The sequence below is a fragment of the Myotis lucifugus genome, unplaced genomic scaffold (genome assembly GCF_000147115.1).
Source record: "Myotis lucifugus unplaced genomic scaffold, Myoluc2.0 scaffold_604, whole genome shotgun sequence".
NCBI lineage: Eukaryota > Metazoa > Chordata > Mammalia > Chiroptera > Vespertilionidae > Myotis > Myotis lucifugus.
Genome location: NW_005871652.1, coordinates 1 through 12,421, shown reverse-complemented (window position 1 = coordinate 12,421; position 12,421 = coordinate 1). Strand labels below are relative to the sequence as shown.

General features: G+C 56.2%; 1 protein-coding gene across 3 annotated transcripts; it reads right to left on the bottom strand.

Moving 5' to 3' along the window:
* Positions 1 to 5,578: 5,578 nt before the first annotated feature.
* CTRC (chymotrypsin C) lies at positions 5,579 to 12,402 on the bottom strand. Of its 3 annotated transcripts, XM_006104754.3 has the most exons (8): positions 12,049 to 12,402; positions 10,332 to 10,423; positions 10,136 to 10,233; positions 8,846 to 8,971; positions 7,910 to 8,046; positions 7,037 to 7,182; positions 6,282 to 6,434; positions 5,579 to 5,665 (listed from the first exon to the last, which is right to left on the bottom strand). In XM_006104754.3, the coding sequence occupies exons 1-8, from the start codon at positions 12,134 to 12,136 to the stop codon at positions 5,651 to 5,653; spliced, it is 855 nt and encodes a 284-aa protein (XP_006104816.1). In that variant the 5' UTR covers positions 12,137 to 12,402; the 3' UTR covers positions 5,579 to 5,650. The 3 variants fall into 3 exon arrangements, with proteins under 3 accessions (XP_006104816.1, XP_023601707.1, XP_023601706.1); XM_023745938.1 differs by lacking the exon at positions 5,579 to 5,665 and having other exon boundaries at positions 5,840 to 6,434; XM_023745939.1 differs by lacking the exons at positions 5,579 to 5,665; positions 10,136 to 10,233; positions 10,332 to 10,423; positions 12,049 to 12,402 and adding an exon at positions 9,464 to 9,666 and having other exon boundaries at positions 5,674 to 6,434.
* Between the last annotated feature and the right edge of the window lie 19 nt (positions 12,403 to 12,421).

The following is a 12,421-nucleotide window of genomic DNA, read 5'->3' as shown; positions in this document are numbered from 1 at the left end:
GCTCAAAAGGTTCGCCATCACTGGACTAGATGCTGCTAAACATCCTCCCACACACAGGCATGATCTCCTTGCCGATGTCCATGGTGCCAAGGTTGAGGAACGCTCTTCTAGGCCGTGGCTGCTGCGTGGCCTTAGATGAGTCATGCGCACCTCCGGGCCTGGGGCCGGCCCATCTGTGACCCAGGCAGAGAAAGATGTGCCCGCTGTTTCGCAACATTGTGGAGAGGATTTGGAAAGCACAGGGGACACGCCTACAGAGGGGAAGCACCAGACAGATCCCCCAACGCCCCGCGAGCGTTTGGACTCTTGTTTGTAGTCTGTAGCGGTCTCTGCAACAACAAACTATTTCTGAAGTCTCCTCTTCTATCTTGAAAGTCAGTGTGAATTTGGCACTCGGCTTCGTGAAGCTGTGTTTGTTTTAATATAAAAACACAGTTTGTCCTGTATGAGGTCACTGAGCAAATGCCAGTTGGCACATGCCATGAGCTTGCTGTGTGACCTTGGGCCAGTCAGACAGGCTCTCTGGGCTGGGACTGCCCATCTATGAAGCAGAGAGAAGAACATGTGCCCACCATGCTGCTTTGAGGAGTTGAAAGTGACAGAAAACTTCATCAAACAGGCGTAAGCCATCGGGCCATTGATGGGGCCACAAAATGGAAAAGCACGGAGCAGGGCTGGCTTGAGGCCCAGGCGGGTCCAGGGCTCCCAGGGTGTCCCCAGGGCTCAGCTGCTCTGAGGGTCCCTTCTTGGCTCCACGGAGTGGCCTGGAGCAGCAGGTTCTCCCGTTCATGGGGACAGGACGGCTATAGGATCTTTGACCCAGGGTTTCCCAACTGCAGCCCTACTGACATTTGGGGTGATGATCCTTTGTGATGAGGGCTCTCCTCTGCATTGTAGGAGGCTTGGCAGCATCCCTGGCTCCCACCCTCCTCTCCAGCCCCAACTCATGACAACCAGAAATGTCTCCATACAGTTTCAAATTGTTCCCCAGGGAAGCAACATCACCCCTTCTTCCCTTTCTCTCCCTCTTGCTATTGTACCCTCACACCTCCTCATCCTGCAGCAGGGACTGAGAGCCTTCTTCTAGGGTTCAGAAGTCCCATAACTCTCTCTGATTGGACTTGCCTTAGGTCACATGCCCATTCCTGAGCCAATTGTTGTGGTGGTGGTGGGGATGCGACACAATGATTGGCCAGGCCTCATAAGTTCTACCCCCAAATCTAGTCATGGGGCTCCACCCAGACCACGTGTAGGAGGAGTGGGGAAAGGGTGGCACAGACACAAAAATCCAGGGTTCTAGAGAGGGAATGGGGGCCAGGGAGGAAGAGAGAAAACAGCCACGCAGCCCACTTCCCCCTCGGTGCTCGGTTCCCTATTTGTCTGTTGTTGAACAACAAGCAAGTTTGTCAAGTTCTGAACTGGGCTCGGTCCTGGAGGTCTCAGTGCGGGCAGAAAGACGTAGATGTGAACTTCTCATGGGGTTTATGACTCATTCGTGCAAAAACATTCTTCTGGGAAGCCACGCGGCTCAGTGGTTAGGGGCTGGGTTCACACCCGGTGCTTGCGTGCGCTGACTCTGTGGTTTGGGTCCTGGCTACTCAGAGTGGTGTGGACCTGCAGCATCCGCACAGCTGAGGAGCTGGTGAGAAGTGCAGACGCTCCACCCCAGGCTGCCAGCTCCGCATCTGCAGGTTAGCGAGCTACCCAGGCGGTTCTTCTGCCCATGGCGAGTTGGGAGGAACTGGGCTAGGGCAAGGTGCATCTATTTTCTCTACCTATCAAATAGGAACAACAAGCATCCCACTTATCTCTTAGGTTTGTGGGTAAAATTAAACAACAGCGTATTCACTTAAAACAGTAGTAAATGTGCAATACAATGTTCACGCTTAAATCCTGAGACGGTGGGCCTCAGATGTGAATAGCACAGGACGCTTCAAACGTTCCCATCAAAGAATCCTAGTAGATCGGGGCTTGGCAGACTTTTCCTGTAAAGGCCCAGAGAGTAAATATTTTAGCTTGTGGGCCATATGGTCTCCGTTGCAAACAGTCAACCTTGCAAAAGCAGCCATCTGGGCATAGCCGGGTTCCAATAAAACTTTATTTACAAAACAGATTTGGTTCGCGGGCTCCGGATCTGAGGTCTCGCACGAAGCAGTCTCCACAGCAGCAAGATGTCTCCGAAGACTCAGTCTTCATCTGGAAAACCTTGCCTGAATTTTGTAGCTTACTTCCTAGCATCGCTGGCCAATGTCAACTCTCTTTCTTCCCACCCAATCTTCACGGAAGATCGATGCTTCGGGTAGATGCTCCGTGTTTATTCTCTGTCTTTACATGCCCCCCTGGCCCACAACCACGAGAAGTTTTGCAGACACATGAGGGAGTGTGGGGGAACCGGCCCCCAAGGCCTGCTGGGAATGAGGCTCTCTCTCCTAGGAACAAAGGGAGAGGGAAGATGTGCTAATAGGAGTCCAGGTGCGGGGCCCGTAGACGTAATTGCTCCAATCACAAGCTGCTGTGACTTCACTGGGAAACGGAGAGGGAGGCAGGTGCCCATTTTACAGATGAGGAAACAGGTTCTGAAAGGTTAAGTGACTCAGTCACTGTCGCTGCCTGTCAGTGGCAGAGTTCAGCGCTCCATCCCCGTGAGTGCCCAGACTTGACCAGCCAACCCCCAGGCCCTTAGACACAGGAGGGATTCCAGCCACAATCAGCAGGGCCACGTAGCTGGCCCCCAGCTGCCCCCACACGTGTGAGCAGTAACTCCTGCCATGGGATGCCACGGAGGGTTTGAGGTTGGCTGTTACCAGCGTTATTCATTGTGCCAGCAGTAGCTGGTTCAGTGGGTGCGAGCCCTTTGTGAACATCTGGGAGCAATAATTCTCCTCTCAGGTTTCTGTCTGTCTGGGCTTGTTGCCAGCCTTGCTCAGGCGTGTCAGCACACCCACAGCCTACCCCCCTCCCCTCCGACAGGAACAGTGGAGGGCTCAGTGTGGAGGGGCGCCTTAAGATTTGGGGACTAATGGCAGAATAACATGGTTGCTCACAACACAGGCTCTGGAGTCAGACTACCTGGGTTCAAGCCCTGGCGCCCATCACTAGCGGTGTGATCTTGGGCAAGTTTCTAAACCTCTCTGAGCCTGTTTCCTCCTCTGTAAAGGGGATAATAATCAGGGCTGCCATGATTATTAGATGAGACAGTGTATGGGATGGTGCCTGGCACACAGATTCCCTGGGGCTCACTATGCGCCAGCCACGGCGACTGCATCAGCCATATGCACGATGGCATTCTAGTGGGTTGCTGGCATGGGTCAGTGCCTCAGTGCCCCCTTCCCCTCCCTTCCGACCACCGGTTTGTGACTTCTTGGGCAAAATGCACAAATCCTTGCTGTCACCGCAGCCAGATCCCAGGGAGTCCTGCCCTTCCTCCCGGCCTGACCCCCACCGCGGACTCTAGATTTCGCCAGAAGACAGGAGAGACGGTGTATTTATTTCCCATTGCTGCTTCAACAACTTACCATGACTGCAGTGGCTCAAAACGCAGACCTGTGTCCTCTCACGGTTCTGGAGGCCAGAGGGCCACAAGCAGTGTCACTGGGCGACACCAGGCTGGATCCTTCCGGAGGCCTAGCGGGGAACCCCTGTCCCCGCCTTTCCCAGCTTCTAGCTACAGGCCGCCTGCCTTGCTCGGCTTGTGACCTCTCCCACGTCCACGAAGCCATTAGGGAAACATCTTCGCATCTCCCGGACCCGGACCTCTGCTTCCGTTCTTAGCTCTCCTGACTCTAACCCGCCTGCCTCCCTCTTATAAGGGCCCTTGTGATTGCATCGGGCCCACCTGGAGAGTTCAGGCCACTCCCCGTCCCACGATCCTTAAATTAGTCACACCTGCGAATCCCTTTCGCCATCTCAGGTAACCCTCACCGGTTCTGGGACTGGGACGTGGACGTCTTCAGAGGCTGTTGGTCTGTCCACTCACATAGACACTGACTCTTGGACACCACAGTGGGTCCTGTTCCTGAACCTCAGATTTTTGTTCTCGTCGAGCAAACAGAACCGTGGCTTATGTTTCAACAGTTATTAGCTAATACGAGCAGGTGCGCTAATCCAACCACATTCCCAAAAGTTATGTAGATTTGGGACTGGGGCTGTTGTTTAACACTGCACAGGTGCCTCTTAAATAAGTCTGGCGTTATTACTGAATTCCTGAGCCCCCTCTCTTCTTTCTATCATCACCTTGGTCAGGGCCACAGTGATGTTAGCCTAATTGCAGCTGGCCTTCCTGTCTCCAAGTCACCCTCCATCCAGCTGTCAGATGAATACTCCAGTGTGTGCATTGGACCACAGTGGTCATCTCTCTATCTAAAACCCTCTACAGCTCCCTATTACCCTGCAAATACAGTCCCAACACCCTCTCCATGGCTCTCTTTGCTCATGCTCCTGTCACATCTCCTGCCCCTCCCTGCTAGGGCGACCAACCACTCCAGTGTGCCTGGGACGGCCCTGGTTTTAGCGTGGAAAGCCTCATGTCCTAGGAAAGCACCGGAACTGCCGGTCACCCCTCCTGCCCTGTGCCTCGGGCTCTGGCAGCACCGGCTGCCTGGAGCTGTCTCTCTTGCTGAATGAGCCGTCTTTCCTGGGAATGGCCTGGATATTGAGGCAGGAGAGGTCTGCCACGTCCCACCTCCCGGAGCCAAAATCCGTGGGAAAGCAGGGCAGCCCACGGACCAGTCACAGGGCAGCGCAGCCAGGGCTCGCCCAGGAGGAGCTGGGAGTTCAGAGCGGGGAGGGGGGCGGGCACCTCCCTTTCTGGATCAGCACATTCTCAGGAGTGCTGTGGTCAGGGGTCAGGGTCCCCACTTGGTCTTCCCCTCACTGGACACTGGGTCCCTCTCTTTCTTGGCCACACTTGTCCCCCAGTGGGCCTCAGGAGGGCTCTCCCTTCCCTGGGCCCCTGTGGCAGGTGCATTACTGGCTCTCTGTTCCTGTGACCTGGCCCAGCTCCTTCCTCTCTCGGGGCCTCAGTTTCCCGGCCTGTCTAATACAGTGAAAGTTTTCCAGCTCTGACTGCTGTGACCATGTGTGGCAACCATTGCTTTCTTCAAACCTGTACCCCTGAGGGCTGGGCTGTGCTCCCGCCTCTGCCTGCACCCTCCCCATGCCAGCCGCTCTGGGGTAGTTGTGCCTGAGCAGTGGGCACCCTCCTGGGGCCTGCCTGTCTGAGCCAGCGAGACTGTTCTTGGGGAGACCCCATCCTCCACCTACAGCTGACCCACCAGGCTCCTCTGGGGGGGTGGGGGTCAGGATCAGGAAGATGGCGATTTGATCAGGGCCACAGCTGTGAGAAGTTGGGGGCAAGTGTCTGGTGTGTCCCTAACTCATATCCCCTCAGGCACCAGGTGGCTTCCTGGGGTCCCCTCCACTAGCACCTCCAGGACCAGGAGCAATCTCCAAGGCCTGACCAGCCTGGCTGGGGGGCAGGGGGCTCTCTTTGCATTCTCAGTGTGGAAAGGGGCCACCCCTACAGGGCCCGGGAACTGCTGCGGAGACGGAGACGCAAATCAAGAGTGCAGGCGCTGGCTCAAGGGCAAACGAGGTTTATTGTGGTTGCGGGGATTTGTGGGGATTTGCGGCCGTGGCTCCCGAGGATGACTCACTGCTGCATTTTCTGCAAGAGCAGAGAAGAGGGTGAGTGTGTGCGCCTGCGCCCTGGTCCCCTGCTGCGGGGGGAGTAGGGACCCCGGGGACTTCACAAGCCAGCCTCGCCTCTGCCCAAGGGCTCTGTACCCCTCCCCCCAGGACTTCAGGCCGCAGTGCAAATGGGCCTCAGAACACATCTGCCCCCCCCCTCCGCCCCCCCCCCCCCGCGTGAAAGCTGCAGTCCGAGTGACCCTCTGCTCCCCTGTCCTCAAGGTCTATGTGGCCGGCCATGCTGCCCCCCCCATCTGCTGAGCCCCGCTCTCCTGGGGCCACGTTTCTCTTTGGGGGGACTGGGGTGGTGCCTGGGATCAGGACCTGAGTATTTGCTGAAGCAAAGGGAGAATGGCAATGACCGTGTCCTCCACTGCACCTGACTCGAGGCTGTGCACAGCACGCACTCAGTACTTCCTGATTGAGTGAGTGAGTGAGTGTATGAATGGTGCATATGGGAACAAGCACGCGAATGAATGATGGAATCAGCCAAGGAAGGAGTGAATGAATGACTGAGTTGGTAAGGAATGGGGGCGTGAGGGCGAGTGCGGGGCTGGCGCCTGCAGGAAGGAGGCCGGGAGGCAGGCACGCACCTGGTTGATCCAGTCGATGTAGGCGGACACGCGGGTGTAGACGGCGGGCTTCTTGTGGGTGTTGCAGCCCAGGCCGGAGCCGAAGCTCACGATGCCCCGCACCTCCCAGGCGCCGTTCTCGGCCTGGCAGTTCAGTGGGCCGCCGGAGTCCCCCTGCACAGACAGGCGGCATCAGCCCAGGCCTCCCCCAGGCAGGCTTGGGAAGCCAGGGCAAGCCGGGGTGGGGGTGTGGGCTCCTCGCAGCCTTGGCACCCCCTCTTTTGGCCTCAGGGTGTCCATGGTGAGGGGGGCAGAGAAGAGGTGGCTTGAGGCTATCTTGGCCTCACTCTAGGAGGCCCTGGGGTGTCAAATGAGCTCTTGATGTGCTGTGTGATGTTGGGATGATGCTAACCCTCTCTGTGCCTCAGTTTCCCTAGCTGTTCAGGTCACCATGTCCAGAGAGATGCCCAGAGGGATGAGGATGCTGGGAGCTATGGTGGAGAGCTGGGAACGTGAGGCAGGTGGGAGTAGGGAGAGGGGTCATTCCCTGATTGTCCTAGGTGCTGCCTGGGTCTGTGTCAGGCCCCCCGAGTCCCCTGTCTCCCAGGACGATGGAGCTGATGGCACGACGGAACGTGTATAGAGACTTCCATCAAGTTCCTCTCCACTTGTTAGACTCAGTTGGTCGTCACGGCAACCCCGTGAAGCGCTTACTCTATGTCCATATCCTCACTTGGCCACCTGGCTAGGGACAGGGTGCGGGGCCGGACACTCACGTTGCAGGCTGAGGTGACGCCGTCACCGCCGGCGCACACCATGGTGTCCTTCACCATGGCGCCCCACCAGTCGCTCTGGGTGCAGGTGGCGTGATCCACCACGGGCTGCAGACCCTGCTGCAGCTCCTCGGCGATGGGGCCATTGGCTGCGGAGAGAACAGTGGTGAGCGGGCACCCGTCCAGGCAGCCCAGGCCTTCAGGGTGAGTGCGGCTGGGACAGATCCCCAGGGGGGGTGTGGGACCCACACATAGGCCCTCAGCGGAGAGGAGAGGCTCTGAGCCAAGGTCTCAGGCTGTGTGGTTGGAGGCCCCTCTGAGGAGGGGGAAGGGAGAGCGGGCTGAAGGCAGGACCAATCACAGAAAGCCCTTGGAGGTGACTCTGGGGTTTCACTGTCACTCGTTTCCTTGTAAGATTCTGCCGTAATGTCGCACAATAAACGGTCTTTCTCACCCCAAGATTTTCCAAGTATTAATCTGCATTTTTCTCTAAGTCTTCCATAGTTTCATCTCTTTGCATTTATCCTTTTAATTTGGCTGGAACTTATAGGGCATATGGTACCATAAGATCTAACCCTCCCACCCCCCAAAAGGTTGTTGAGCTCATTGAATAGTCACTTATAGGGCACTTAGTATGTGCCAAGCCTTGTACAAGCACTTGACCAATTCTAACCCATTCAATCCTTGTGGGGCCCCTTCTTACATGGTAGTTAGAGTGTCTGCTACATCGTAGGTGCTTAATGAATAGTAGCTGTTGTTATTACAACGTTAAGAGACTCTGAAGAGGAGAAGTGATGGGCCAAGTGGGTAATGTGCTTGTTGGGAGAGCCACTTCCTCCAGGAAGGCTCCTGTGGTTTGCCAGGGGCGGTACTCACTCCAGAGGCGGCCCCAGCCGGTGACGTAGCAGGGATAGTCCCGAGACAGCATGGCGCCCTCCGCTGGCAGGCACGCCACCTGGATGGTGTCACTCAGCTCCACAGGTTCCGCCAGCTTGATGAGGGCGATGTCATTGCTGGAATTCAGAGCGGAGGACTGACTGAGCAGGAGGTCTTGGCTCCCCGGCCCAGGCTAAGAGGTCCAGCTGTGAGCTGAGAGTCAGGCCCAGGGTGCCTGGGGTCCTCCCTGAACATCCTGACTGCCAGCTTCTAATTGGCTGACAGAGATGTCAGAGGACAGATGATCTGCCTTCTAACATCGCCATCGCCCGCCCCTTTAGATGGAGATGACGCCTTTGGGACCAGCAGGTTAAGTGCCCACCAGCAATTAAGCAAAGGGAAGTAGGTGATTACAATGGTAGAAGAGGGACCCTTGTGGATGCAATTTTTTAAACGTGTTCATGTCACCAGGATGAGAGCTGGCAACCTTAGCAGACCTGATTTGATGTCTAGTTCTGACAGGTACGGGCTGTGTGACCTGGGACACATTCCTTAACCTCTCTGAGCTCCTTGTGCAGGGCTGTTGTGAGGATTAAATAAGAGATGGCACATAAAGTGCTTATGGCAAGGCGTAGGCACTCAGTTAAGACGAGTGCTAGCTCAGCCCTGGCTGAGGGGCTTCAGGCAAGACCTATGGGGGGCTTGGGGTGAAACCCTGCGTACCTCTGGGGCACCCTGGCCCGTGACGGAGATGGGAAGGGTGTCTGTCTCCACTTAGTATTTTGCCATTTTGCGTAAAGGAGTCATCTGCTGGCTGCGCAGGGTAAGGATGGGGCCCAGGGACAGGGTGGGGGCAGGCTCGGCAGCTCTGTCTTGGGATCCCCTCCTCCTTCTGCGCTGCCCCCCGGGGGCGTGAGATGTCAGGGGGGCACTCACCGCACCAGGAAGGAGTTCCACTTCTCGTGGACAAAGATGGTGTCCACATCCACGAACAGGGAGCCTGGCTCGTCGTCCACCGCCAGGTTGTTCTTCCCCAGGCCCACACGGTAGGTCTTGGATTTGCTAAACAGAGGAAGGGGACTGGGTCAGGGTGGCCTCCCGTCCCCGCTAGCTGGTGGGGTAGAGAGGGAACTCCCTCCAGCCGGTTTGGCTCAGTGGATAGAGCGTCGGCCCTCATGGGTTTGATCAAAAGGGCACGCGCCTCGGTTGCAGGCTTGATCCCCAGCCCTGGTCGGGAGGCAACCAATAAAGGTGTCTCTCTCACATCGACGTTTCTCTCTGTCTCTCCCCTCCCTTACACTCTCTAAAATCAGTGGAAAAATACACTCAGGTGGGGAGTAACAAAAAAATGTAAATAAAAATAAAATAAAACTAAAACAAATAAAAAAGGAGAGGGAACTCGGAGCTTCGGTGACTCAGCTCTGTGGCCACATGGCAATCATTTGGGGGGAGGGAGTGTCCATCCCCGTTGGCCCTTCCCAGGGGGCAGAGAAGGGCCCTGGCCAAGTCCACTCTGGCTCCTGGGTGCGTGGCCCCAGGCCTCAGTTTTCTCACCTGTAAAGTGGAGATAACAGTGGAACTCCCTTGCAGGTCTGCTGTGAGGATCGGTTGCTTCTTGCCTGCATCATCTCACCTGCGTTTCTCTCTGACTCCCCTCCTTCCCAACCCCTCCCTGCCCCCTGGCTACTGCTTCTGCAACCCCAGCTTCCTCATCATTCCTCAAACATACTAAGTTTGCACTGGCTTTGCACTGGCTGTTCCCTCCACCTGCAGCACCCTTCCCTCCCCCTCCTCCTCCTCTTCCTCCTCCTCCTCCTCCCAGACCATGAGTCCTCGCCTCACTTCCTTCAGGTCTTTGCCCGCATGTCCCCTTTGCAGAAAGGGCTTCCTGGCCGCCTCCTTTAAAATAGAACCCCTTATACTTTTATTCTCTTCCAGCCTTTTCTCTTTACTGACATTGGATATATTACACATTCGATTGTTTAATGGTCTGTTGCTCTGTCTTCTGCTAGACTATAAGCTCGTTGGGAGCACAGACTTCATCCTGACTGCTGTGTGCCCTGGCACATAGTAGGTGCGCAATAAATACTGCTGGATGGAGATATGAAAAGGCGGTTACTGGAGATAAGCAGCTTATTTAGCGCAGTGCCTGAGTGAGTAATAGGTGCTCAATAAATGCAGCTCCTCAGGCCCCCACCCCCGGCTCTGGGTGTCATCCCCGCTCACCTGATGCAGTGGGCAGCCGTGAGGACGAAGTTGCTGGAGATCAAGGTGCCACCGCATGTGTGCCTCCATGTGTTGTCCTTCAGGTACTGGAGGGAGATCTGGAGGAGGGGCCACGTGTCAGTTCACAGCCCCTCTCCTCCCACCTCCCACCTCTCACCTCCCACCTCCCACCTCCCACCCCTGCAACAGTACTCACCTGCCAGGGCCAGCTGTGGGGCACGGCATTGTCTCCTCCCACCACCCGGGTTGCTAGGTTGGGCTGGAAGGTGGGGACCCCGCAGCTGGAGGCTGGGGAGACAGGAGAGGAAGGACACAGGTGAGGGGCTGGCATCCCCGCTGGGGAAGGGGCAGGTGGAACTTTGGGGCTGGGCAGACAGGGATTCAGATTTTACTGGATGACTCTGGGGGAGCCATCTAGTTCTCGGGGCCTCAGCTTCCCTTTCTGTGAAATGGGAAGAATAGCACCACCTGGTGTGCTTGTCCTGAGAACAAATTAGACAATGCCTGCAAAGGGTTCGGTGACAGGCCTGCACAGAGGGACTAAAAGGGGGCTGGCATGTGTGCGAGTGCCCGGGACCACCAGGGTCCTTCATCCTTACCCTGCTGTTGGTTTTAGGCTATAGCGGTGGTCGGCAAACTCATTAGTCAACAGAGCCAAGTATCAACAGTACAACGATTGGAATTTCTTTTGAGAGCCAAATTTTTAAAACTTAATCTATATAGGTAGGTGCATTGTTATTAACTTAATTAGGGTACTCCTAAGGCTTAGGAAGAGCCACACTCAAGGGCCCAAAGAGCCGCATGTGGCTCGCGAGCCGCAGTTTGCCGACCACGGGGCTACAGGGTGCGTGTGTGTGTGTGTGTGTGTGTGTGTGTGTGTGTGAGCATTGAGTCCACACAGGCCCAGACTGTCATAGCTGGGAGCTGTGTGGAGTGGTCAAGAGCATGCGCTCCACAGGGAGACAGCCCCAGACTCAAATCCTGCTCTACCACCGAGCAGCCACGTGATCTGGGGCGAGATGTGGAGCCTCACTGAGCCTCAGTCTCATCTGTAAAGTGGACGTACGAACAGACCCTGCCTCCCAGGGTCAAGTTAGCTCCCGCACGTGAAGGGCTTAGCGTAGGCCTGGCACACGGTAAACATGCAGTAATTGGGAGCTGCTGTTATTATTACTGCCGTGGTTGTTAGCTGGAAGGACTCTTTTACAAATAATTTTTTAAAGATTTTTATAAAAAATTGATTTTGAGAGAGAGAGAAACATTGATGTGAGAGCAGAGAGCAAAACATTGATCAGCTTTGTCCTGCATGACCCTCACCGGGGATTGAGCCCGCAACCCCGGCATGTGCTCTGACCGGGAAGAGAACCAGCAGCTTTTAGGTGCAGGGGAGCCACACCAGCCAGGGCAGGACTCTTCATCAAGTGCTGTCATTTGCCAAAAGAGCCCGTGAGATTTAAAGAGGTGAGTGGCTTGTCTAGGTCCTGCTGAGAGTGAGGGACATACAAGCCACGTTTGTTGATTCTTAATTGGGCAGAAGGCCACCAACACGGGGAAGGAAAGAATCCCCAAGGGAGAGATGCCCCCGCTGGCAAAGGCAAGCCCCGGTGGTCGCTGGAGAGACCAGGGTGAGCGCGGGCCTGGGGCTCTCCGCATCTCAGCTCTATCCTCGCCCTGGGAGGTCAGATCATCAGCTCTGTTTTGCAGATATGGAAGCCAAGTTGCCAAGCGGGCAGTGGCTCATCTGACACACAGCAGCCAGCAGTATCTGAACTCTCATAGGACCCCAAAGCTCCTTTCCTGGACCCCCAACCCCCGCCTGAGAGCAGAGGGCCCCCTGCTCCGGTCCTGGTTCCTGGGAGGCCTGCCCGAGCTCACAGCCCGTGGGCTGCAGCTGGTCCCGACCCACAGCTTACCGTAGGCCAGGAGCGCGGCGAGGACGGTGAAGCCCAGCATGTTTGTGTGCTCAGGAGCGAGTGGCCGGTCCAGGCGGGAAGGGCGCATTTATAGGCAGCAGCGGGTGAGCCCACCCGTCCAGGCTGAGCCACCTCTTGGAAGGAAACCTGCTCCTACAAGGCCCTTTCCCTGACCTTGGCTGGTTACTGTTTAATTTGGGCAGGAGATAGGGCTGGCTCGAGGCACGATTTCCCCAAGTAACGGAGAGAGCAAATCCTGAGGTGTGCAGGTTTGGGGGGCCCCCACCACCTCTGCTGGGAGTGTGTCTCTCTCCCTAACTCATTCTTTTAGCTTTTATTTACTGAGCACCTACTAGTGCCAGGCATCGTACTC